Here is a 27675-nt window from a genome sequence, read left to right as displayed (position 1 = left end):
TCATCAGGGCCCCAAGCTACTTCCACCTCGCTTCCCCACCAGACTTTGTGTGCCCACTTCATGGTCCAAGATGGTTGCTTGAGCTCCAGCCACCACATATGAATTCCCTGTTAGGAACACTTCATTAAAAAAAAAAAAAAAAAAAAAAAAAAACTTTCCCACAGTTCTATTCAATAATTCAGCTTACATCTCATTGGCCTGACCTGATCACATGGTTATGCTTGAATCCATTGGAAGGGTGGCATTATTTCCAGTTAAAATTGGTGTTCTAAGGGAGAGAGGAGGATATTGAGAAGACACTAGCAGTCCTTTGGCCAAGCTCAGTACCTCCTGGTCAGACTCGGTCCTTCCCACCATGCCCTGGGGGGCCCACTGCAGGTTACAGTTGATCTGCTGTTTGGGCCAGCTTTGCTTCAGTGGGCTGTGACCGCTGCTTGGTTGAGTGGCTCAGGAGAGGGGGTGGGGCCAGCAGGAGCAGCCCTTTGCCTCCTTGGTGACCCCTCTGCCCACGGGCCAGGCCCGGAGTCACTGCCAGAGAGAGCAGCCTCGGCCCGGCGGATGACCAGCAGGCACTTGGCTCCCCTGGAGCGGAACAGCACGGAACCTCCGGGTCCCAGTACTTACTCAGCACCCAGGACTGCACGGCTGGGCTGCCGAGGCTCCTCGCTGTCCACCCTGGCCGGACACCAGCAGCGACCCCGCCGCGGTGGGCAGTGGGGCGCCCGCATGCTCTGGGCAGGGGCAAAGATTCCAGCTGCCGAATGAGGAGCTCCAGGCCAGGCGGGAGGGAGAGTCCCACGGGGCCTCGGGGTCCTGAGAGCCCTGTCCTCCTCCGGCCCTGCATCCTCCCGCGTGAGGGTCGACTCTTGAGGGGGTTGGGGAGCGGTTCCAGGAACAGGAGCCAAGTCACAAGGTTCTGCTTCTGCACGCAGAGCACGGCCAGCCGGCCTGGAGTCCTGGCCAGCTCCGTGCTGAGTGGGTACCCTGGGGACCCCCGGCTCCAGCTCTGCAGCGCCACCTCCCCAGCCAGGCTCCCCTGCGCCTGTGTGAGCCCCCGACCTTGAGCCGGCGCGGGACTGAGTCCTCCGGTGCTGGGAGCGGGTTTCCCGGTTCACCGTCTTAGTCCTCAGGAATGAGAGGTGCGAACGCCGCTGTTAGGTGATTCCGCACCATCAACGCCAAGACCAAGGTCAAGGCCAAGGCCGCAGGGGGCTGTCAGAGGCCCAGCGAGGCTGCTACGGATGGGAACAGAGCCCTGAGCCCTTCTGCTGCTGGGGACGCGTGCTCCGCCCCGGCCCAGCCCTCTGGACCCCTGGCACCCGCGACCCGTCCCATCTCCCCCATCCTGAGCTGTGGAGGTCACGGCCGTCATCCCCATTTCACAGAAGGGAGTGGAGAGGTTCTTGCCCAAGGGCCGCGTCTATGGCGAAGCCCCGACAACTCCTTATGGGGAGCGCGAGAGGGAAAGAGCATCCAGAAAAAGGCGCCCCCAAAGCCGAAGGCGCGGCAGCCCCAGGTCAGCCTCTGGCTCTGTGGCTCGCCCCCCGCCCCCGGGTTAGAGCCCCGAGTCCTCGCCCCCAGCCCAGGAAGCTGAGGCCAGGACAAGAAACCCATTGCCCAGCTTTGGGTCGGCAGGTCCGCGTTGGGCTTGCTGCTTTTTAGTTGGGACCTCTCTAGTTCATCATGAATTATTTTTAAAGACTTATCTTCGATTTAAAAAAAAAAAAGAAGAAGCCTCTTTCCGCCCTGGGGGCACGTGTGGATGTTCTCCATCGCCTTTTCTTTAGCACCGGGTGCCCGAGACTGAGGTGGTGATAAAGGGACCCGAAGCCCCAGCGGTAGGTGTTGGAAGAACCCATAATTCCTGGAGACTGAGCATCACCTAATCACCACCCCTCCCATCGCCTGAGGCTACTATGTGACAGCCACCCCACTGCCCGTGGTTTCCACTGCTGACAGGGTGGCTTACCCAGGGAGCCATCAGATGACACGCTCTGCAGCTGGCGGAACCGGCTCTAAAGGAAGGCCGGGGAGGCGCGCTCCAGATCCAGCCAGCCGCCCATCTGTAGGGCCCAGGCACTGAGAATAGATTTTACACTTTTGAATGATTGAAAAAAGTAAAGCAAAAAAAGAGCATTTCTGAAAACTATATGAAATTCAAATTTCCACGTCCATAAATAAAGTTTTATTGGAACACACCGTGCCCATTCATTTACAGTTTGTGGCTGCTTTCTGGTATTTGCAGATCTGCACGGATAGTGTGGCCAGTGAGCCTGAAATCTGCTGCCTGGTCCTTTAAGGGAAAAAGATGGCCAACAAGCCCTGCTCTGCTCTGAAGGACCCCATCTTAACCACTGGTTTCGTCTTTCCAGGAAAGCACCCCGCTAGTGTCAAGCCTCAAGCCCAGGGTTTCCTTCTGTGGTTCGAATGTGCAAGATCCACGTTATAAGGCAAGGCTGCCCCCCATATTTTGTCTCTTGTGCAAGCCCTCATTTCCCCTCTGCTTTGCCATGAGTTAAAGCAGCAAGAGCCCTCAGCAGATGCTGCCTCTTGGACCTCTCAGCCTCCAGGACCATAAGCCCAATTTTTCCTTATAAATTATCTAGTCTCAGGCATTCTGTTATAGCAACTGAAAGTGAATGTGAACTAAACACAGACCCTGCTCTTGGAGTGATGCCAAGCAAGCCGTATCCATCACCAAGATCCTCTGGGGCTTGGTTGAAAATAAGTATGTTCACCACACCCTGCCTGGTTCCAAAGACCGTCTGAGAAAGAGAGCAAGATACTGCATTTGAAAGCGTGTGTGACCGGGAAGACTTCCACACAGATGCACTGTGTGATTCAGAGACATTTCTAGTATTTCAAACCTAGCAAAGCAAATATTTCTGGACTGGGTTCACTTTAACTTTACTGGTTATTTCAGTAGTGTAAACAAATTAATTGATGATTGTTCAAAACAATATGTGCTAAGGTCCCACAAAAGGTGGTAAAGCAACAGACCCCAGGAAGGTGGCCATCAGAGGGACAGCAGAGGAGGCTGGGCAGGTAAAATTGAATTTGGTATTGTCACCATGCTGAACAGACGCCAGACCCGGTGTTAGAGGCAAGGGCTCAGCCAGTTCCAGGGGTGGCTGGGTTGGGACGGCTTTGCAGTTGATGGCGGGGGGGAGGGGGGGGGCAGCAAATCCAGAGAACTGTGGGATAGAGACACATTTTGATTGTGAGAGGGGTTCTGGAGGGGCTGCCTGGGACTCTGGAGTGGGGTCTGCTGCTACCGTGACCCTCTCCGGTCCTGCCATCCTCAGCTCCCAGCAGGAAAGCCAATCTGGAAGCAAGAGCAGCTCTCCCTGCCCCCTCTCCCCTGCTGGCACCACGGATGCCTGACACTCAGCTGATCTTTTAAAAGTGAGACAAACAAAACTGTGTGCAGAATTGGATGTTTATTTCCACCATCTGCGTGGCAATACAAGTTCAAGTTATAACGGCATCCGCTCTCCATCAGTATTAGGGAACCATTTAAACATCCACAGCCATTTACTGATTATAAACACACACTAAAAAAAAGGCGGCAAGTGGCATGTGGCCCCGCACCTGCTGCCTATGTGCGTCAGTCAATTTCATGCCTAGGAAGCTCTGGGCTCCGTGGGGATGGCTGGAGGAGCAGTTTGGTTGGTTGGAGACTGTGTTTCTATTTCCATTTATTTTTTTTCCTGGGGAACAGCATAAACCAAGTTGGCCCCAAAACACATTTATTGCAAATAGATGAGAATAAATAGAAAACAGACTATGATCATAAATGCAACCCCCCCCCCAAAAAAATGCTGAATTTCCTAACGTTAAAATGCCTATTTGCTTTTAATTAGTAGATGAAAACTGCCGAGCATTTTTACCAGCCTTCAGGAAGTTGCAGGGGTCACTGTTCAAAAGACTCCTGCCTGCCCTACCTCACCCCATCCCACCCGGGGAAGGTCTGAGTCCCTGGCAATGGTGACTAGCATGTCCATCCATCAACTGGAGGTAGAGAGCAGATACCGGAAACAAGGAGCAAAAGAAACAGAACCTCTTGGGGCGGGGAGATGGTCTATCCAGAAGCTGCAGGAATGTTCTGGGCCAAGTTTTTACCTTGCAAAGGGTTTCTCCACCTCCTTCAGACCTGTTCCTGCCCCTGCCCTGGGCCCATGGCTGGCGCTGGCCTCAGAGCTGCCTCGGCTGGGCCTTCAGCAGCTCTGCACCGAGGGAGGACTCTGCTCTCACGTAAAGGGTTGAGGTGGGGATCTGAGCAGCCCGATGCCTTCCCAGGCACCCTTGGGGCTCACAGGTCCAGGTGAACTACTCCAAGGACAGGTTGACCTTGATTTTCTTCTCATAGCTTTCTATCTATACCTCCTGCCATTTGGGCACAAAGGACCCCTTTAGCGTAACCAAGATTTTTGGAGGGAAGAGTGTAAAAATCACTGTTCTGTTTTTTTATCTGGCCACGTCCTCCAAGCCCCTCCTAAAAACCTTTGTCTCTCTAATGTGATTCCCGAGGCACATCGGGCAGAATCGTCCCCCAGGGGCGCCCCGCTCGGCAGCTCAGAGCTCTCCTGGGCACCTGTGGCCGCCCTTTCCCAAGGAAGACTGAGTTGAGATGGCGCTGTGCCTTCCACGGCTCATTAAGCCCAGCGGCTGGAGTTCGCCCTAGCTCCATGCACCTTCCATCCACTCTAGAGTCAAGGTGACCTCTGTGTAGCCAGGACAATGACCCCATCTTGCTGCAGAGGCCTAGTCTTACTCGGGAGTCTGACTTAAAACCTCACATTAGAGAACTGGGCATTGAAATTGAACTAACACGTATGCGTGGACTCAAGTCCTTGTCTCATCAGAACCAGAGAAAGCTGGAGCCAAATTGCAATTCCTCAGCGTGCTGGAAGCTCTCTGGGAGCTGTTGTGGGTAGGCCAGTCCCCACCAGCCCGGGGGACTAGCCCCAGGGAAAGCTGCTAGGACTGACGTGTTTCCCCAGCTGCCGAGCATCACCAACACGGACTTCTGGACTGCCCTGCTGTGGAAGATGCCCGAGCTACATGGCCTTACAGGTAGAATCCAAAACCAAACTCCCTCAAACAGACCTCTGCAGAAGGACCCCGAGTGCCACCCAGCCAACGCCCCTTCTCAATTTGAAGTTGCCAGAGTGGTCATCGCCCCTTTCACCTAGCGGTAGTTAGGGGCACTTCATCCGAGGGGGAGATGACACGGCTCCCTGGCTGCTGGGCTGCCCAGCCCAAAAATCGCAGCCCAGCAGCGGGAACCTCAGCCTCCTGGAAGCTGGGATTGCAGGGCAGCTACGGAGGAAGCAGAGCGCAGCAGATCAAGCGGGATGGCAGGGCTAGCCAGGAGCCTACGCCCTTCCACACCCAATGAGCACAAGCGGGGACCAAGAGCGTCGAGCCAAGGGCCACATAAACCTCCAGACTAGCATCCTAAGAGGGCGGCTGCTGCCCGGTCCTCTTTCACCTGTGGGATCTCTGTTTTCACTCACTCCTGAGTGAACCCTGCTCTTAAGCTCACTCATCCTCGTCTGTGGGTTTCATTCTTCTCAGTCATGAGATGAGTACTCAGAAAGAAGCTGGTGGTGAGCTTCTGGGGTCTGTGGCAACCCCAGAGGACACAGCCGCCAAGAGGCACTGCACCACATTCCTCTGCGGCAGAGCCTGCGTGCGGTTCGTGCTGACCCCACCGCCAGCAGTGACAAACCCAGTTCCACCTCAGATCCGGCTTCAGAACAACAGGGCCTCAAGCACTTGAAACCTCCCCTCTGTACGTCCGCCATCTCCCTGGCTCCAACACTCCGTCCTCGACTCTCACCCTTTCCCACGGAAATCTACCCAGAGGTGACCTCATTTGGATCCCAACTCAAGAGTAAAGGGAAGGTAGTGAATGAGTCCCGACCCCGTATTTCAATGATGTAAGGGGCAAGACATCATTACCAACATTTTTAGGTGAGGTAATGTTACTGTGACTAAAAAAAAAAAAAAAAAGAGTCCTTTATTTTGGAGGTACATAGTAAGGTGTGACCCTCACCCAGAACTGATGTTTGAGATGGGCTTTGACATCTGATAGGGGAGGAGTGGCCAGTGGGGTGCTTGAGGGACACGAGGTGTCCTCCTATGGGGCAGGGACACATGTTTGAAAGTACCTATGATACAAAGATTTTTAGTTGTTTTTTTTTTTTTTATTTCTTAATTCCATTCTTGGGATAACAGCTGATAAACTCACCCAAACTAAGAAGTCACTAACTGACAGGGATAAAGAGCAGTTTCTAGTTCCTGCAGCATCTGTATTTTAACAGAAGAAGTGAAGAGACGGGAAGGGAATCCCAGCATGGCAGAGCTGAGAGGAGGGAGGAGGCCTCCTTTGAAAAGGGCCACATGGGCCAAAAGCTCTGAAGAGAGTCCCCCGGCTCAATTGTCTTTTAAAATTAGGACAAATTTGTCTTAATAAAACACAGGTTAACAAACACATCTACGTCTATAAGGGCTACTTCTGGTGCTATTTCAGTAAAGATCTTTTCCTTTTTCTTGCTTGTAGTTAACTACCATTTAATAACAGCTATGGTCACACCGCTTGCTACATGTCTGACTCCTTGCTAAGTACGTGTACAATTTCATTTGATATTTATTTCGTCCCTCTGAGGTTTCACTATCCTCATTTTATAGATCAGTCAAAAGAAACCTGTGCATAGTCACTGCATGGCAGAGCCAGGGTTGAAGTCTGGCCTCCCACTTTGCTGTCACTCTGTGGCTTTGAAGGAAACTTCCTGAAGTTTGTCATTGCATGATTGACTTCTCTCAGCGTCCGTGGAACACTTATCAAAGGTGTGCCAAAGCGTTCAGTCTGGATCCGTATTTCAAAGCAGTAATTTGTATTTTAAATCAGGAAATAGCTTAAAAAGGCTAGACAGAAACTCGAGATCTGTGCCGGCCAGCAGAGGAGAGACGCAGGAAGCTGCTGAGCTACGCTGTAGATTACTGTTTGAACAGGGCCAGTGGTGCACACGGGGTTTGGCAGGTTTGCTTAAAGCAAGGGAGGAAGGAGAGAACCTGAGTAGAAAGGTAGGCAGGGGCCTTTGGGCCTCGGATCCTCTGGGAACCAGATGAGAGGCAAAGGAAGCAAAAGGTTTATTGGGGACCAACACCTGTCAGAGAAAAGAGAAGCTGGGTGGGGGCGGGGTCAGCCTTGATCAGGGTTGACAGAGAATCTGCCAGCCCAGCAGGGAGCTCCCAAGCAGACAGCCTGTTAGAGGACACTGCACTGGGTGACATCTACGCCATGGCCTGGCTCAGAAACTGGCCAAAGAACATGACTTTGGCTCTGACAGGAGGGTGACAGCAGAGCTGCTCCTTGAAGCTGGGGAGCAAATCTCTGCTTGCAGGGAGACCTGAGTACTACCTGTCTGCCACCTCAAGTAAAATTTTTGGAGAGAGATGGAAAATTACTGAATAGTTTCAATTAGACATGATGGGATTTCATACCTCATTATATCAATATTTAATAATACCTACTGAATCATTCGTACCAGTATGTGAGAATGTCATGTGACGTGTACAGTTTAGGTGCTAGGGATACATGGGTGAAAGGACCCTGCTTTAGTGGATCTTCTGGTCTAGTGGGAGCGGGGGGCACACCAGGTGACATAATGCATACGTGAATTGCGTAGTATGATGGACCTCTGCTCCCAAGTGTGGTCCATGAGGCCAATAAATAGTACAGTTGTCACTTAGGAATCTGCTAGAAATGCTGGCCCCACCCCAGACCTACTCAATTTCAATCTGCATTTAAATAGGAATACTAAAACTGAGTCTTCACCATCAATTTTAAGACAGTGTTATGGTTTGGATGTGAGGTATCCCCCAAAAACTCCCAAAGCAATGCAAGGTTTGGAGGAGAAATGATTATTGGGCTATAACATAACCTAATCGGCGATTCGATTCCTGATGGTGTGAGTGATAACTGGAGGCAGGTGGGGGGAAGCGGGAGGAAGTGGTTCACTGGGGGCGTGGCTATGGGTATATATTTCCAGAGAGTGGATCTCTCTCTCCCTGCTTCCTGATCATCACGTGAGCTTCCTCCCTCTGCCACGCTCTTTAGCCTCACCTTGAGCCCTGAGGAATGGAGTCAACTGTCTATGGACTGAGACCTCTGAAACTGTGAGCCCTCAATAAACTCTTCCTCCACTGCAGTTGTTCTGGTGGGGTCTTTAAGTCACAGTAGTGAAAAAGCTGACTTTTAAAACAGTGTTAAGGTCAGGGAGACAGCTACAGGATTAAAAAGGGTAGTCACTGAAAACGAGAAAGTTTAATAAAAACCACAAAGGAAGTGAGATAGCCAGGCATCTGGGTTAAGAGACATTCTGAGGCGGAGAGAACAGCCAGTGCTGAGGTGGGTCTGGAGCTGAAAACAAGATGGCCAGTGTGGCTGGAGAGGAGGGGCGAGGGTGACTGTAGGAAGACACAGGTCATCAGGATGAGGGGCTGGGTAGAGGTGATGCAGAGAGCCTTTGGGGACATAGCAAGGGCTGTGGCTCGTACTCGAGTGGTACAGGGAATTCATAGCAAGAGTTTGAGCAGATAAGTGACCGGATCGATTTCAAAGGGTCCCTCTGGCAGTTGCACTGAGAACAGACTGCCAGGGGCCTGGGTAGAAGCAGGGAGACCTTTTTGGGGAGAGTAGGAAGAAGGTGCTATAACAATACAAACAAGAAACCTCGGTAGTTTAGAGCTGGCTGGTTACAGGCAGGAGAAAGGGCTTGATCCTGGGTCAAATTTCAAGGCAGATACAACATGAGTTCCTGATTAGATGTGGAGGCAAGGATGATTCCCAGGGGCCTAAGCAATAGAAAGAACAGGAGTGAACAGCTGAGGTGGGAAGGCTATGGGCGAACACATTTAGGAGTGTGGGATTGAGGAATCGTCTGGCAGGTCTGTCCGACATCCAAGTACGGTGATTAGGTGGCTGCATACAATATGGGGATCAGGAACAAAGATATGCTCCAGGTAGAAATTTAGAGCCATGACCAGCTGTTCTACCTAAGTCCCGAAAGAACAGGGCTAAATATACCAACAACTGCTGTGCTTGCAGTCTACTGGCTACACCAAGAACTTTGCTATCAGATATCATCATCCCTGTGGCGTCACTGTGACATGAACTTGTTCTGTACATCTCTTAGGTTAAGATCTGAAGTTTCAGGTACATAAAAGTGCACAGTTAATGTGCTTTAAATGTGGTGTGTGTGTGTGTTCATCCTCAAATTTAAATGAAAAACCAAAGGAAACTCATAAAAAAAAGTAGGAAAACCCTAAAAGTAAAAAAAAAAAAAAAAAAAAAAAAGTCAACTGCAAATGTTTAAAATTTATTTCCATTCACTGATGACTTCCCTCAAAAACAGTTCTATGGAATAAACAGATGATAGAGAACACATTTTAATTTAGATTTAACACTATTTACTACAGTACAGCTTTACACAGAAGATCGCAGCAGTCAACAAGTGCCGTTTCAGACACTGAGTTAATCACTTCACATCATTCCCTTTAATTCTCAATCCTATAAGGTTGAGTCCATTTCACATATTAAGGATAAGAATGAGATTGTAGGTACCGTACAAAGATGTAACTCCTGAAGACACCAACTATATAATTCAAAAAGCACAAGTTAAAAATGAAATTTGAAGAAGTGACACTAGTTAATCTATCTTATTTTCAAATAAAAGTGTTTCTTTTAGAAAAGGTTAAATACTATTAAGTGTCCAATTTTCTACAGCCCTTTGCAAAATGGTTACTAGAATATTGTCTCCTTCCTTGTAAAAAAGTAATTCGAGCCAGGTGTGGTGGCAAATGCCTGTAATCTCAGCAACTCAGGAGGCTGAGGCAGGAGGATCACAAGTTCAAGGCCAGCCTCAGCAACTTAAGTGAAGCCCTAAAGCAAATTAGGGAGACCCTGTCTTTGAAGAAAAATAAAAAATAGGAATGTGCTTCAGTGGTTAAGCACCCTTGGGTTCAAACCTTGGTACCAATCATCATAGCAATAATTCAGATCCCAACCATGAATCATTACAGGTCTGACTTTTCTTGTTGATTTCTGGGCAAGTTCATACTGCTGACAAAATCAAAAAATGGGCAAGTAATTTAGTGTCAGTTATTTGTACCTTTATACTTTATCTGTAATAATGACTAGGTAGAATAATAGGAGGCACTATCAGTGATTTATTAAAAATTAATATCATGTCATAAATTATACAATTCAATTTTATATTTAAACAGTCTACACCAAAAATATTCCTGGAAACATTTTTTTCCCTTTGATAAGACATACAGGTTAGCAGGCTGACATCAGCTTCACATTCTCATGGCTAAAACTGCCCCTTATACAGTTAAATATCACTTTTCTTCACATTTCTCCAAAAACCCATGTTCACATTGCTGATAAAACAGTATAAACATTTCCAGGTTTTGCCTAAGGCCTCAGTTTGAAATGTAGAATATTAGATGGAAAATTACAAAGACATATTCATTAGCCTTAAACTCATTCTCTTAGGCTGTACATATCATAATGGACAGAATAAAAGTAAAAAAGCAAGGCACAAAAGGACACAGTGGGTACATCAGACCCATGGACTAAGACTGGCCACTGGAGTCACAGAACAAAAGCAATGTGACAGACGGAAAAACTGCCTACAGGAACTTTAAAAAACTGTTAATAGCACATTCAATCAACTCTTTTCAAATTATTCAGAGGTGTGAAATAATTTCTAATGTATTCAAAACTAGATTTTTCTAAAATTGCAAAATAACTTCAGGCTCATGTATGTAAAACAACAAAACCACGTGAGAGCTTGGCAGAAATCGTAACTTAGTGGGAAAAGTAAACCCAGTTTTTATGTGTGGCAAAATGTGTGTGTCCCCAAAATTTCTGAGTATAATAAGAGATTCATCAATTTTTGGTTGCTAATGTTTTCAATTGTTGATTATGAAGGGACACAAGAATTTAACTCTCAGAATGAGCTACTAATTCATCATCAAAGCAACACCACCAGAAAAACAACAGCAACCAAAACACCTTTGTTTAGTTTAAGTTTTACTAAAATCTAAGGAAACCACAAGCATAGTCTAAAAATAAATGCATATCTGTAGCTCAGGTCTCAATGACACTTCTTATTATGGGTAGTTAAATAAACGGAACCACTGCAGAATTACATGAATTAGAATTTAATTTATATTTACCATTCTGTTCATCAAGTGCCTACTGGCTGAACAGAACTGCATTCCATAATTCATATTCTGCAACTTAATCCAACTAACACAAAAAGCTAAATAGGAAGCTGTGTAGCCGAATCCAGGGTTCCCGAGGCTCGAATCACATATCATTCCCTTACAGAAAGAACTCATCAGCAGAGGACCAAGAGCCAGAGTGTGATTTAAACCCCTCTCCCTGCTCTCTAAGTGACAAAAACAAAGAGTTTGTTATTCCATTTTCTTTTCTGGGCAGCCCAGTGACTTTAAAAGCCCAACTCCAAAATTCTAATCTGATGGCCTTGTTAATAAGGGATCACAAAGACAGGTCATCTCAGGGGACAGAAAAAGTCTCCTCCATTGTCCCTGCTACAGCTGAGGGATAACCAAATTATGAGGTTGACCAATCAGTACTAGCAATTTATAGTAAGTAGTCTTATGTACACACTTTTTAATACTCATGTGGAAATGGGAGAGTGCAGGAGGATGACCCTGGGGTGGGGGCAAGGAAGCCTGACGCTGAAGCAGCAAATGAAATCCCTTCAAAAACTACATGATGGGGCTGGGGATGTGGCTCAGTTGGTAGAGTGCCTGCCTCGCAAGCACAAGGCCCTGGGTTCAATCCCCAGCACCGCAAAAAAAAAAAAAAAAAAAAAAAAAAACTATGTGAGTCTATGACCTCAGGGTCCACATGAAGTCTGAAGGACTAGACCTGGAATTTCAAAAACACTAACAAAAGGGGGGGCATTAATAAAAACTGCAGCTGATATTATGCATCAGGAAAAAATGCTATACCATATCTATCATCTCACGTGGGTTCATGTAATTTATCTTCAATTAGCATTATTATCTCTTCAGCAGCTGAAGCCCAAGAACTGCTGATACGCTGCAGATGAGGGGAGGCGTGCTGGTCTCTCGACTGGCCGCCTTAAGCTGAATGACAACCACACAGTACAGACCACACGCTCTACGAGGGTGCGCTGCTCCACCGGCACCTACATCTGCAGCATCCCTTGGGCCCTTCACGTACTCTGGGGGCTCATTTGTGCCTGGTTCTTCTTTGCTGGTTCTACAATTTAGTCCCATATTCACACAGAAAACTTTATATAACTTTGTGACCCAGTATTCACTCCTTTGAAATAAGTTCCTGTAGTTAAAATGTTTGAAGTCCCCAAATTTAATACATTTAAAAATAAGCTTTCTAATATTATACAAAATAAGTACTTCACCTTAACCCAGCCCTGACTCAATCTGTCAAGCCAGCGTCTGAAGCCTTCTGACTTAGATGTTAAAGGGGGTGGTCTCTGCTGAGTTCAAGTCTGAAATCGTCTAAGATAATGCACATGTCACCAATATACCAGGAAACTTTCTTTACAGCTGTCACCACCAAAACAAGAAAAATAAGTCAACACACGTCCCCTACTATAGTTTTAAAGTATGTTCAAGAGGATGTTAATAAGTAGTATTTCACTTCAAAAATAGGGTTCTCCTTGGATCAGGACATAGTTGAACCAAATTAATCTTTACTAAAGGAGTTTTCTAGAGCTTTCAATAATGCAATGAGCAGGTCTGCAAAGGTGTTTCCCAAATTAACTGTCCTTGGGACCTTTCTCCCACATGAGCATCTCTCAGATTGAAAAATGCTGCACAGAGCAGGTTTTGGGCAACATGACCTCAGCAAGGTGGTGTATTCAGAGGCTTCACCAACTCCTTAGGCTAGGGGACATCAGTCAATTTCTTAAAATCTTAAAATTAACAAAAATCATTACTAAGAGTCAATAAACCTGGGATTTCAGACTCAGAAAATAAGCATATGGGCAGAGAAAGAGTAATACATCCATTTCTCATACAACATAATTTTTAGTTTTCACCCTAGCAAAAATATATTAAAATACCCTTGGTTAGCCAATCTTGATGGTGGCTGAGAACAAAACTGAGCAAACCAATCAATGTACAAGGTTGCTTAAAGCAAAAACAGCAAGTGGAATAAAACTTCCACTTGCCCAAATGGGAAAATGTACAAGGGCCATACAGAACAATTCATAATGACATGTTTAGAACTCGATACCCTAGAACTTAAGGTTCTACAGTTGAAAACATTTCTACAGCTAGCTTCTTGGAGGACAGTCATGTGTTGCTTAATGATGGAGACATGGTTTGAGATATACATCATTAATGGAGCTGTTAAGTGAACATCAAAGTACATAGTTATACAAACCAAGATGGCGCTGGGCTTCATGGAACACTCTGCAATCCCAGTGACTCAGGAGGCTGAGGCAGGGGATCACAAGTTCAAGGCCAGCTCCAACCGCTTAGTGAGCTCCTATTTCAAAATTTAAAATGAAAAGGGCCAGGGATGTAGCCCAGTGGCAGAGTACCTCCAGGCTCAATTCTCAGTACCACCACCCAAAAAAAAAAAAAAGGCAAAAACAAACCAAAATGGATATGAAGTCCCCAGGTAATATAATCTTATGGAACTACTATCTGACATGCAGTCCCTTGCTGACAGAAATGCCATTATGCAGCACATGACTATTAACTACTGCACAGCTATTAGGTAAAACTTCTCTGTACTTGAGGATTTCATTTATTTCAGAGCAATGTTTCTCAACCTCAGCATTGCTGACATTTTGGGTTGGTTAATTCTGCTCCAGGAATTTGTGCATTATAGGATACTGAGCAGCACCCATGGCCTCTCCCCACCAAGTGTCAATAATATCCCACCAGCTATGACAACCAAAAATGTCCCTAAATATTGCTTAGATGCAAGCAAATCATCCCCAGTTGAGAACCACTGCTCTAAGAATGTCTAAAGGGAAGTTTGTGCCTTGACTCTGCTTCCTGTGAGAATGTCTCATTTACAAACATACTGAGACAACTGAGGAAGCATTCAGTAATTAACAGCATTACAGATCTTTCTAGATTCTGTGTGATCAGAAACATAAGTGATTTATGAATACTGGACAATGGTTAGGAAGAAGCACTCTACATTTCAAAGAGAATTAGAGGTAATTTTACAGTCATTATATTTATAAGAATTATCTGAATCATGATGTTTAATTGACAAATATTGTAACAATTAGAAAAATGCTAATTGTATATGTTAACCTATTAAGGATCTAAAAGATTGAGGCAATCTAAAATAAAAAACATAGCAACCATCAAGAGCTAACTCAGATCACAGTCTATTCCTCAAGTGAATATTCTCTATAAAATTCTCAATTCAAAAATTTCAGTTCTTTTCTTTAAACTGCATGTTTGTACTGTAGCCACACTGTTTCTTTCAAATTATCAAAAAGAAACACTTCCCACATCATGAAGAAGTATCCTGATATGTATCAAGATGTACGTGATCTAGTTTTAAAGCCATTTCTTCAGTATCTGCATCTTTAGTTTTGTCATAATTGTCAACAACAGACACATCACTGTCTTTGTTTCCTTCTTTCCTTATTGTCTTTAAACACTTGTCAAGTCTCTTTATGAACAAGTCCACATCCTGCATCTTCATCCCAATGGCTGCTGCAGCATTGAGGTAAGCACAAGGGTAACTGTTTGTATGGGACATAAAGCCTCTGAAAGTGTAGCCGCTCACAGTTTGCACAGACCCCAGAGGTACAACCCTGAAAGGGAGAAGATCTATCAATTTAATATGTCTGGTGATGTTAACAGAATGTCACCCATAAACAAAAGATATCTGTCTTACTAAGCCGTTTATCTATTAAGAGACTTAAAAACAGCCATAAATCATGGCATATGCAGATTGTCAGCCTTAAAATGAAATTATACAATACACTTCTATTTTACATTAAAAGGTCCTGCCTGATGATTGCTATTTATTTAACATCTATAAAAGAACAACAAGCTCTAGGAACCTCTAAACATTTTTACCTCTTCAAAGTAGTAAAAAGAAAGTTGTTTTTGTGCCAAACCTGGAATCTGAATTCCTATATAGACACTAAGTCAAACCACTTTAATGGTAGTGTGTCACCTCAAAATATCAACAAACTAGAATTCAAACTATCTGATCAGTGTGCTATGCAACGCAAGATTTGAAAGCAAGAAGCCAGAAGAAAGGACATAACTGCTGACAATGGGGCAGAGATCAGCAAAGTGCAACATTTGCACTGGCCCAGGCATTTGCTAAGCTTGATTTCACAGGCATACTTAGATAAAAGCAGATTTCTAATCTTTTACTTTTTTTTTTTTTTTTTTTAAGAAGTCAATTAAGATAAACCTAAATACAAAGATAAATAGTGGCAATACTGAAAGTCAGGTCAAGAAAAGCATTTTGGAAGTGTCAAAATTATACTGTACATAGATAAGAGGTTATCAAAGTATGAGCTAAATTAATCTAAGATTTTTTTTCTTTCAAACAAGCTGTCCTTTGATGTGAAATTTCTACCCTCTGGTAGTCAAAATAAAATAACAGAAGTATGTAAAGAAAAGCATTTACAGCAATATACTTCATTTCAAGTCATTTTTCTCTGACTTCATCAAATATCATACTAAATGAGATTCATTATCATGATATGTATATATTAGAGGAAAAAGTATGTTTCCAAGGAAGTTCTTAGTTAAGAATTCCATAAACCTTTTAGTTTGGTAAACAGTGATTTCTTGAGCAAAATTTCACCTGAACTTAGTAATGACTTATTTCTAATACCATATATCATATGGTATCAATGAAAATCAACTAACAAAGGAAATACACAAAAATTTGTAGAGAGGAATGAAACTTTGTTTCTATATATCTATTAAACAAGATTCATATCTTTCTGGGACTATTTCAAGCATAGAAAGTCCACAGGTGAGTAATATTTTTACAGATTCTCTTCATTCTTTGAGTCCACAATGAATTCTCAGGCATAGTTTAGCACATATTTGGGGGGCTACTGTAGAAGAAAAGTATTTTATCAGAGTTAACTTGGAAAAGCCAAATAACATAAGTTTCTTTTACATTACACCAACCTGGCTCCAGAAACCTGTCTGGTAAAAAGCATCGAGCCAAGTTGAGTGACAGCTTTGTCTTGGTGTTCATCTAGTGTCTTAAGTGTCACAGCTGAAAAGGAAAGAATAACCCTGTAAGCTCTAGCTTACTAGTGCACGCGCGCGCGCACACGCACACACACAAATCACTCAAAAACAGAGAAATTACTTTTTATTCATTGTCAAGTGGCACAATATCACTTTAATGCACTTAATAAATTACATCAGGGATTTGTTTAAATATCAGACAAACACAGTTTTACATAAATTAATATGTTCACGACCAGGAAAAAAATTTCCATATCACCCTCCCAAAAGGTGAGTTTTTCCAATTAAATAGATGGAACAATGACATGATCAGTATAGCTGTTTATTCAAATTCAACCAAGTTTTTTTTCTTTTTTGCGGTGCTGGGGATTGAACCCAGGGCCTTGTGCTTGCAAGGCAAGCACTCTACCAACTGAGCTATCTCCCCAGCCCTCAAATTCAACCAAGTTTTAAGAATATGTAAAATGAGACTATGGGAGATAGCTGAGTCATTTAAGACTGTAAGATCAACTTCTCATGGAAATGGAAATTATCCTTCTGAGTTTGCGGGTAAACTGCACATGCCACCACTACTACAGCTACCATTTACTGAAGGTTGACTTACCATGCTAGATACTCTACAAACATAACCTCAATCAATTTTAACAATTTTACATGTGAGGGATAATTATCTCAATTTTAGAAACAGAGAAAAACTGATGAAAGACTACCACACAGCAGGATTGATATTATGACCACCTTCTACCTTCCAGCAAGGGATTGGTTTATTATGTTGGTGCCCAAATTGTTTACCACAGAAGCCTATTCTTTAAAAGGTTTCAGTTACAAATTATTCACTTTCATACTATTATGATATATATGTTTGTTAGTTAAATGCATAAGTCTATATTATCATTTCTTCCTTATACAAACAAATTAAGTCAAGGCACAGTGGTGCACGCCTGTAAATCCAGTGACTCTGGAGGCTGAGGCAGGAGAATTTCGAGTTCAAAGCCAGCCTCAGCAATGGCCCTCAGCAACTTAGTGAGACCCTATCTCTAAATGAAATATAAAAAAGGGCTTGGGGGTTGGGGCTATAGTTCAGTGGCAGAGTGCTTGCCTAGCATGTATGAGGCCCTGGGTTCGATCCTCAGCACCACATAAAAATAAACAAATAAAAAAAAGGCACACTATCCACCTACAACTACAAAAAACATTTTTTAAAAAAAGGGCTAGGGATGTAGCTCAGTGGTAAAGTGCCTCTGGGTTCAATCCCTGGTGCCAAAAATCAATCAATCAATCAATCAATCAATCAATCAATCAATAAATAATATAGATTTCTCTTAACATTTTTAAAAACATAAAGAAAACTTTAATTTCTGGTATTGCTAAGTGGAGAGAGTTTTACTTATTTATTTAATTCTGTGGTACTGGTGATCAAAAACAGGAATTCTGGCATGCTAGGCAAGAGCTTCACCACTGAACTACACCCCCAATCCTGGATAAAGTTTTAATCATTTATATAGAGTTCTTACTAGTGACCAAGGTATTTTGGTTAGAAGTAAGACTTTATGTACATTCACTATAATGCTTAAGATAGATCCTGATTCAGTGGATAGATTTTATCTTAGAAATAATTAAAGCATTTCTAAAAGCTAAATTTTTTCAATTTACAAATTAATACTACAAAAAGAGTTATTTTTCTATGAAGACCAACTTCTTCCTAAGGAAGGATAAGTAGTACTAATTTTCTTTTTATAAGGAAAAAATTACCTAGCGATATGGGATTGTGAGGTGTCCACAGCAGTCTTTCACTGTAGGCTTCTGACAATTTCTTTAGTTCACTGGACAAATATGAAAACATTTCCTGCAATAGCAAAATGTCATATTTAAAACAAACTGAATATACTGTAACTCATTAGCTGTAATAACATGAAATCTGAGTAGTAAGAAGTGTGTGCTACAAATCACTTCATTGCGTGCTCTCCTTGCCACATGTAATGAAATTCAAAGCTTCCACAACTCTCAGAAACCACAGGATTTAGGTAAAGGCGAAGAACCAGCCCTCTTCCTGCCTTGGGGCTATGATTTGCCCATACCAAATCCATCTCCTCATAACCTCCAGAGATCCCCACTCCAGTCCAAAGAGCCATCAACTCCACCCCTTGAAATAGCAGAAGAGTCCCCGTGTGGTTTCTCTGCTTCCTCTTCTGCCCTCCCACAATCCATTCATGCACAGCCAGAGTTGGCTTTCAAATGCATAAACTAGTTCATGCCACTCCTCTGATGACTTTCTTCTGTAATCCAAAAAAACACCACTCTTCAACTCCAAGGCCCCACATGATGGAGCACAGCAACATACCCAACCCAGTGACTGTCATCACCCATTCACTGTCCACAGCCTCCTCTGTGACCTTTTCATGTCTGACCTTCATTATTTGTCCCCACATTTCCCAGATTACTCCCCAAGTGGCCAAAACCTTCTGTCACATTCTAAGGAGACCTTCCTTTGTTATGTTTCTATTAAAATAGCTCTGGCTTTCCCCATCCTCAACTCCCAATCTCCCTCTACCACTATTACCTATTTTGGTTTCTTCACTATACTTACTACAATCTAAAATTATCTCATATCTCTGCTTACTTGAATATTGCCTATACTACCTAGTAGAATGGAAAAATTCCTTGAAAGGAGCTTTTTGTCTTCTTCACTGCTTCACCAACACCAAGAAAAATACGCCTGACTTTAATATGCAAGTTATGTGGTAAGTGAAGTGGTAGTTTAAAAATGTCGCTGTTGTTCTTTTTTCTTTTTTCGTGCTAGAGAATGAACCCAAGGCCACAGGCATACTAGGCAAGTGCTCTACACTGAACTACATCCTCAGTCTTAAAAGTCTTTCTTCTAAATCAAAGTTAAAAACTGTCCTAATCCAAAATAAACATATATCCCATAGCAGAAAATAACAAAAATGTCTGCCTTGTTAGTATAAAATGCCCCATGTAAGTGGAACAAACGAATATTTACAAATAAATTTCAAGTTGGCAATTATTTGAACTAAAATTTTACTTTGCTCTCTTCATAAAGTCTTTTTGGACAGGTATTAAAATAAAAACCTGTCCAAGAACATCTGCAGCTGAATCAACCCATTTGCAGTGGGGTCCTATATACATAGTTAAATCATATAAACTTGAAAGATATACCTAACAGTAAAAAGTCAACAGAGTACCCAACTGGAGACAGCAGGAAATCACACTTCTGCAAATTCAAAGGCCATACAAGCTGCGTCTGTGGTATGAAGGGTTAAATACTCTGGCTGGGCCCCAAAGGGGCTTTTTCATGTCTAAAAGCACATGGATGACAAACTCCATCTTTTTAAGGGAACAGGAAAATTTCTTCCAATTATTAATGAGCCTATTTATGACCACATTTTATCCTTATCAACAATATTTTCTCCCCTAAAGCATTTTAAGTCAATTATCATTAAATTTTAGGATACTTTATAAGATTAATTCTCAGCATGTTGAAATCATGCAATGTTAGATCACTAAAATAATCTTTTTATTCTAAAAAAGTTTAACATCCACAACTGCCAAACTTAATGAAGCTATCAGCAACCATTACTGTTACAGGTGATAAGACTTTCTCTTTTGCCATTAAGAAAAGTGTGGAGAAATATTTAAGGAGGCAAATATTATCTTTAGAAATGGGGAAAAAATTGTTATAGGCTTCCTTTCTTAAAGATTTCTTGGCTTCTCCTTACACCAATATCCAAACTCCTTCAAAAGGTAAAATATAAAATAATTAAATGGAAACAATATATCATCAGTTTTTATAGCAATTAGAACAATTTGTAATTTTCCAGTACCACATGAGTCTTAACAAAAGGTAGAAGTCCTGGGTTTCACATATATATTTTCAACTACTTTAAAGCACCTAGGTCACTAATTTAAATGCTCTGTGTTTTTTTATTAAGACAGTCACATGATTTCATTTAGTTATTACATGCTGATCTTCATCTACATCAGTCACTGAAGTCTCAATCTGCATCTGTCTAATTTTCCCTTACTCTCAGATTCATCACTCTCTCTTAAGCAGAAACAAAACTGAGAGTTAGGAAACACCCTTTGTAGACCGCTGCGCCCCCTCCAACAAGACCACTTCCACCTTTCATTCATCCTTAAGCATGTATTAATGAAGCAAAGTTTTCTCCTGTTTATGTATCTTAGTAGTGAAGACCAATTTAAAATATCATTCTCTCTAGTTTGGTTGCCACATTAAACACCAATGTGATCACATCTGTAGATTAAGAGAAACCTAATGAGTACTTAATGTGTACTTGAATTAGCTATTTCTGAAAAAATTGGAACTGTTTCCTTAGTAACCCCCTAAAGGACGCTTTTAAACTTACTGATGCATACATGACTATTAAAAAACTGAATTTGCCCAATGTTCAATTTCTAATACTCTAATAAATTAATTTTAACCAGTTAAATCACTTGCTAATGCTGCCAAAATTCAGTTTTCACTGTAGCTAATATTATAATTCTTTAGACTATAAAGATAATATTGAGGTAAATAAATCACACTAGGATGGGAATAATTAGATTTAAAAAGAAGAGTATTTTCAAATCAAGTTTACATTCAACAGAAAATATTTATAGTATCTCTTCACTATATAAAAGGTTAAGATCAGTAAAACAATAAACAAAGAAGCTTTAAATATTTTCAAGTACAATACATCGAATTCTACAATATTCCATGTATTAAGGTCCTACATGCTCTCCTTTTAGTATCACTACATTTTAAAAATATCTTTTAGGAAATTTTACTTCTCTACTATACTAATACTTAGCTAAGCAGTTTTTTACCTGACATATTAAAGGTACTACAGAACCTGCACTATTTTTTGCTACAGTTAAATCCATAACTGACATTTATTACAAAATACTTCTGTAAAGGAAGAAATTTATAAGCAACCCAAGCAAATGTATATAGAAAGATCTTACTTAAAAGAAATGAAATATTATTGATTTTCTATGTCCTTTGTGCTGTACATAACAATTTTAAAAGACTTTCACTAGAGATAAACTGAACTGTATGCTTAAATGCTAATGTCAGCTATATTTCTAGAATAAAAATACAAAATGTACACCATAGTTCAAGATATTAATGGAAAATAAGTTGAATTACATTAAGCATTATCTTTCACATGGCCTTTTGCAAGGTGATTTGCAGTCATGAAACCCCACATCCAGACTATCCCTCCCCAAAATCCACAGATGTGTATAACAGCTAAATATTAAAGAAAAAGGTGTTAAGTGATCATGTCTTTTGAAACATACTGTTTCATGTTCTAGGATAAAATGAAAGTGGTACTTCACATATTATTTTGTTATGTCTCCCAGAGTGGGTAATAGATCAAAAAAGAAACTTAGCGTGTAGTCTAACATTTCGTCGATAACCTGAATGGATGGATGGAAGACCTAACTGTAGGTACACTGCACATACACAGAGGTCCACATTTGAAGCAAACAGTACTAAATGCGATGGACTATTGTCCATGACTGGCCAGAGCAAAGGATCTGCACATACTCAGCAGGCCTGGTCTCTGGAGCAAAAACACTGGGCTCAAATGGTTGAGGCCTTATATCAAGGCCTGAAATCTGACAATTTCTGGAGATTCTACTTTTGGGGCTGCAAATTTACTCATGTTTCCAAATTTTGCTCTGTTACAGGACACTGCGGTTGTGTCAGGTGTTCCTTTAGAACTCATTTTGTCCTCCAAGCTTCAGCTCACAAATCCCAGCCTCTGAAGCAGCCATTCCGCTGTCACTCCTCTTCAGTACTTGTTCAATTCAGCAGATATTTGCAACAATAAATGATTACCTGCCTGCCCTGTTCAGAAAAGCACTTTTATAAAAAGAAAGCTAAGCAGAATAATGGTATTCTCTGGAAGCAAAACAAAGTGAGGATAAACTTCTAAGACAGATCTTTCTTTTTACATAGAAAAACTCCAAGAAATAGTACCTTATATTTTAACCTCTTTCCTTAAAGGTTTCTTCCATTAAAACTCCTGGTCATCTCTTCCCTCAGTGAAGCAGATGTGCTACTCATCAAGGGCCTAAGGGCAAAGAGGCTCAATTCACACACAAAGTCCCACATTCTCTGATCCTTTCACCCTTCAAAAAGGAAGGCTTGAGAAGAAATGGCTTCAAGCTGAGTTCCTGTCTGTCTCTACTGTGAAAAAGATAAAGCCTTTCCTGAAGAGATATAGCTAGTTGAAATAACCTCTAAAAATATCATTGTGGTGAATAAGGGCACGGAATAAAAAGAAATCCAAAGTTTTCCTTTAACACTCCTTTTTTTAGTTCGCATAACACCAATAATATAAAAAGGAGCTCATAGTGATGGTATATAAATAGCTCTGGCTGGAGCAAAATAGCTTTGCCTCAGCTTCTCTAGAGCTGAACCAATAAACTATCACGATTAAATTTTCACAGTTCAAAATCAAGTCTATTTACACAAAAGAGGCTTTATTTCTGCAACAAATCCAATAAAGGAACAATATTTATGCTACATATATGCAATTATGGCTTATGGAGGACATCCACATTTTTCAACAGAAAGACCTACCGACTGAATGAAGTTGTTAAAGAGCAAAGTTTTATTTATTTACAATGACACAGTTCTCAAACAAGTATTTTAACAATTAGAAAATTACTCTTATGAACTGTTCTAAATAAATTCCATACATAGAATTTTAAATAAAACCAATTAGTACATAAGAGAGCCTTTGAGGTTTTTAATACGTCCACCAGAGAAGAGTAGGAAGGTCACAAGATCAATCATCTTATGGCTCAATACCTTGCTCAGAGCGATCGATTGGTCCCTAGGCACTGAACAAGTGACTGCAAGCAGGGAGAAGACAGCAGTAAGAGAGAAAAGCACAAAGCTGGAGGACCACACAGATCTGGTCTCAACAGCAGGTCTGGTACTTAGTTCTGTGCTGTTCCTGGGCAAGTGCTGAACCTCTCTAGGCACAATTTCATGTGTAAAATGGGGATAGTCCTACCTCATTAACTTGCTGACTATTACATGAAATAATGACTATAATCAGCCTAGCACAGGTCCTGACGAATAGCAGACATTCACATATACCTTAGTTTCCCGCCCACATACTCTTACCTTAGTCTGAAAGAGCTTTCAGAATAAAAACAAAAACCGGGGCTGGGATGAAGTTCAGTGGTAGAGCACGTGGTTAAAATGCACGAGAACCTGGGTTCGATCCCCAGCACACACAAAAAAAACCAACATTACCTGGCAGGACTCCTCCAGACAAGTGCTAACACATGGGAGCTGCGATGCTATTCTTGTCCTGTCCCTGTTTATTCTACTCTACTACCTAATCTAGATAAAAGGGAAAGAACAAAGCTCTGGGTGTTACAAAGGGTTACCTCTTGACATCTGAGTTGGAGCCACCCAATTCAAGAATACCAGTGAACATAAAATTTCTCCCATAGTGTTTACTCAATGGGAATAAAGAAAAAAGTCCATGAAAAGCAGAACTGCAATGCCTGCTGGATCCCTCAGTAGCTGAGCTGCATCTTCCTGCAGGTCATTCTCAAAACAAGTGGATTTTCATTCATGCTAAGCAAAATGTACACATATATGGGTACCACTGAATAGCTGAATTTTTTAAATCAAACTCTATATATGAAAAAACATAAGAACCAAGACATAAAAGAAATTCTTAAGATTTCAAAAAGGTAATAGTCATCCCTAACACACAAATATTCTAAAATCCTGAAATGAGAAAAGTAGGCAGGAAATACTATTCCCAGAGGTACAATACCTACTATATACAATAGGTTAAATGCCATTTTAACTCATTTCTTTCCACAAGTTTCAACTATGTTCATATAAGGAACGAAGATACTTACTCTATGTAAAACAAGAGATAACTATAACAACATTCAACTCAGGTATCCGGGTGTCCCAAAGACTGTTCGTCAGTTCACTTAACAAGCATCTGATAAACATCTATTATATATCACAAAAGATGCTAAGAACAAATGGACAAATGGCAAACTCCAAGGTGGCACTAGTCTCCCAGATTACCTGGATAACTTGATATGTAATCAAGTTAGCCATTTCATTTCAGACACTTAATGGCAATTTTTAGACATGTGCACTCAAACTATCTCTTTAATGTGCTCATTAAATACGTTAAACTACAAAATTACTCAAGATTTATATTAGTATATTTCAGCAAATATTTCATACTATTATTATTCACAGTGTCAATTCAAGAACAAAAGCAAGAAATACTAGATAGCATGCATATTTAGCATTCTAAATGACAGCATGTAAAAATCTTTTAAAGAATTTTTAGAGATTTTTTAAGGCTTACATCTAGATGATAAAGTATACTTTTAAAATGATTAATTTAAAACTATATAATGTTCTTATTAACAGGAATAATATACTCCATTTATTTAGTTTAAAAATGAATCTTAGCAAAATTTGCCAATTGATCAATATAAAACAAAAAAGTAGCTAATAAAAAATACTATAGAAGATAAAAAACAGATTAATTAACAAGTTATATTTCCAAGCTTTTATATTTGGGATAGTTATGTAGTCTGTCTAAAATGACATAAACTATTATCTAAGTATTAAAATGTTACAACACTGCATGTTTCCTTTCCAAGTTTCGATTACACATACAAGTGACCTGTGTGAGTCCTAAAACAACAGGTCTATAACTTGGGTGCACATAACATCAGGGAAATTTGCTTAAAATGCAGATGTCTGATCCCTACTCCAGACCTACTGAATCTGAATCAACCCTATAGAAAACTAGTATTTACAAAGAATTGATGTTTTGGCTAGCATCGTCAATTCTCTAGTGACTGCACAAGACTTTGCTTTCTAGATACAGTTTAAAATACTCTTTCAAGTTCTATAGTATGTTGGCTAACAATGCTAGCTTATGAACACAGCACACATGTCAATGAATAAATGTACAAACTGTACTTTTTTTTTTTTTTTTTCCTAGTACCAGGGATTAAACCCACAGGTGGTTAACCACTTTTTTACCTCGAGGCCCAGTCTCGCTAAGTTTTGAACTTGCAATCCTCCTGCCTCAGTCTCCTGAGTCACTGGGATTACAGGTGTGTGCTGCCACATCCGACATAAACTGTACTTTTGCAGAATAAATGTCACTTCTTCAGAGTTGTTTTGCAACGGATGTTCTTATTTATATATGTTGCTTTTCCTTTCATAATTCTCATCAGATCTACAATTGTTTATTTAATATCCAGACTTACCCAAAATTGTACTTTCCATGAGGGTATAAACTGTTTTAGTCTTGTCTGTGAGTTTAACCTTAGGGCCTATGCATAAATGTTTACATAAATAAATGCAAATACTGCTAAACAAATGTGGGATCAGATTATTAACAATCAGGATGGCAGACTAAGGAGTTTGGGCTCTGTCTTATAAATAACAAACTCAAAGCAGAGTAACTTGAAGAAAACTATATTTTTAGAAATATTAATCTGGTACTACTCTACAATATGACAAGTAGTCATACTGCAAATTAAAGTTAACATGACAAATGAGGGTAAACCACAACAGGGATCAGAAGAGTTATTAGGACATCGTAGCCACCCTGCCTGGATGTTTTAAGGGGTTAAGCTAGGAAGTAACAACAGCTGAAAGGGACAAGATGTGACATGTTGAAATCATTACAAATGGCTTAATGATATAAGGGGTAGAAGGAATCAAAAGTATCAGTGTTAGAAATCTAGTTTAAAACAGAAAAGGGAACTTGTTGGTTCATCTAACAGCTCAGTCTACAAGTAGGTATGGCTGGATCCAGAGTCTCAAATGATTCACATGTTTTTCCTCTCATGTTCCCCAGTCTCAAGAAATCCCTTTTGGCACAGCCAGAAATGTGGCAGATGATAGCCATAGAACTCTACCCTTAAAACTTGCTATGTGCAAAGCAAGAAGCCCTTTATCTCAGCAGGATCTATAAAATCTACTAGAAGAACTTATTTTCCACATACCTGCTGATGAACCACACTAGCCATATCACATGCCCACTCCTCTGAAAGAGGAGGAAGGGACACTGTGATTGACAGATTCACCAGGACTACATGGGGTCAATGAGGGGCTGTTCCCCAAGAACAGCAATTCTACACAAGCAAATAACATATATTCTCTCTAAACTAGAACGGTGCTTTATTTTGGCTGGAGTAGCTAAATTTATGCATTGTTTTTGCCTCCTTTGGAAATTCGTAGACCTAAGTCTTCAGAGTTATAGCTCTATGTACCAGACTAGACTACAGAAAAAGGCAGTAGAGTCTAGAGGTTAAGGGAGAATAAGAGGCCCAAGTGCCTAGATTTAAATCTGATTTCACAATTTACCTCACTCATGGTACTTCCTGTCCCATTTCCTCTGAAAATGAGGATGACAATAAAACTTACCTCACAGGACTAAATGAAGACATGAAAATGCACTTAGAAGAGTGCTTGCCACATGGTAAGTGCTCCGTATCCAGGGTCAGTATTTCATATGTCCATAATGTATGCACATGCACATAAAGATACCCAGAGACAATACAGCCCTGTACTAACAGATTACACCATGAATGAGGTTATAGAAACTTTTCTAACAAACAGCCAAATCTTAATCTCACCCTAACTGACTACATCAGTGGTATCAGCTACATTACTCATGCCTTCCTCCCTTTACTTAGCTTCTAGGACTCCACGCTCTTGGTTTTCCTCCTACTCAACTGACAGCTCCTTCTCAATTCCTTGGCGGGTCCTTTTTCTCTTCCCAGACCTTCGAGGTTAAAGTCGCCAGAGCTCTTTTTTATTTCTCCAGCACTTTTCACCTTCAAGTAAACCTTGGAGTTTATGTTCTTGTTTGTCATTGTTAACCTCCCCCATGTGCGATACATGCTCCACAAGAGCAGGTTCTGTCAGTGGGTTAAGTATTTATTCAATGAAATGCCCCACACTCAACTTCACTGACTTTTAATCTCACAGAAACATTTGTCTATGCTGTTTTAAGTAGGCTCGTCTCTGGGGCAAGGCAGCCTGAAATGGACATAGGTTCTATGAAACTAAAGAGACCATCATCTTAAAAAGAAAAAATTCAGGGGTTGGAGATGTGGCTCAGTGGTAGAGCACTTGCCCAGCACGTGTGAGGCACTGGGTTCAATCCTCAGTACCACATTAAAAATACAAAAAAAAAAAAAAAAAAAAAAAAAAAAAAGGAAAAAATTCAAACATAAAATGTCTGGTTTCTAAGTCACCAATATGCCTTATACTGAATTACTTAATTATGACCAATTCCCATGATTATAACATCCAAAGCCCAGAAA

At 41.4% G+C, this 27675-nt stretch overlaps 1 protein-coding gene across 3 annotated transcripts in view; it reads right to left on the bottom strand.

Moving 5' to 3' along the window:
• Positions 1 to 2719: 2719 nt before the first annotated feature.
• The window catches only part of SEPSECS (Sep (O-phosphoserine) tRNA:Sec (selenocysteine) tRNA synthase), a 42037-nt gene continuing 17081 nt past the window's right edge, over positions 2720 to 27675 (bottom strand). For 2 of the 3 annotated variants that reach the window (XM_079153606.1, XM_079153607.1), the window contains exons 9-11: positions 18052 to 18145; positions 16234 to 16324; positions 11929 to 14885 (exon numbers count right to left, since the gene is read on the bottom strand). In XM_079153606.1, the coding sequence (XP_079009732.1) occupies positions 14579 to 14885; positions 16234 to 16324; positions 18052 to 18145 (492 nt within the window). In that variant the 3' untranslated portion in view covers positions 11929 to 14578. Of the gene's footprint in view, positions 2766 to 11928; positions 14886 to 16233; positions 16325 to 18051; positions 18146 to 27675 lie in introns of those variants that run through there. The other variant, XM_079153608.1, reaches the window with a different exon arrangement.

The sequence above is a fragment of the Sciurus vulgaris genome, assembly GCF_902686455.1.
Source record: "Sciurus vulgaris genome assembly, chromosome: 9".
Taxonomy (NCBI): Eukaryota; Metazoa; Chordata; class Mammalia; order Rodentia; family Sciuridae; genus Sciurus; species Sciurus vulgaris.
This window is presented reverse-complemented; position numbering and strand designations above follow the sequence as displayed.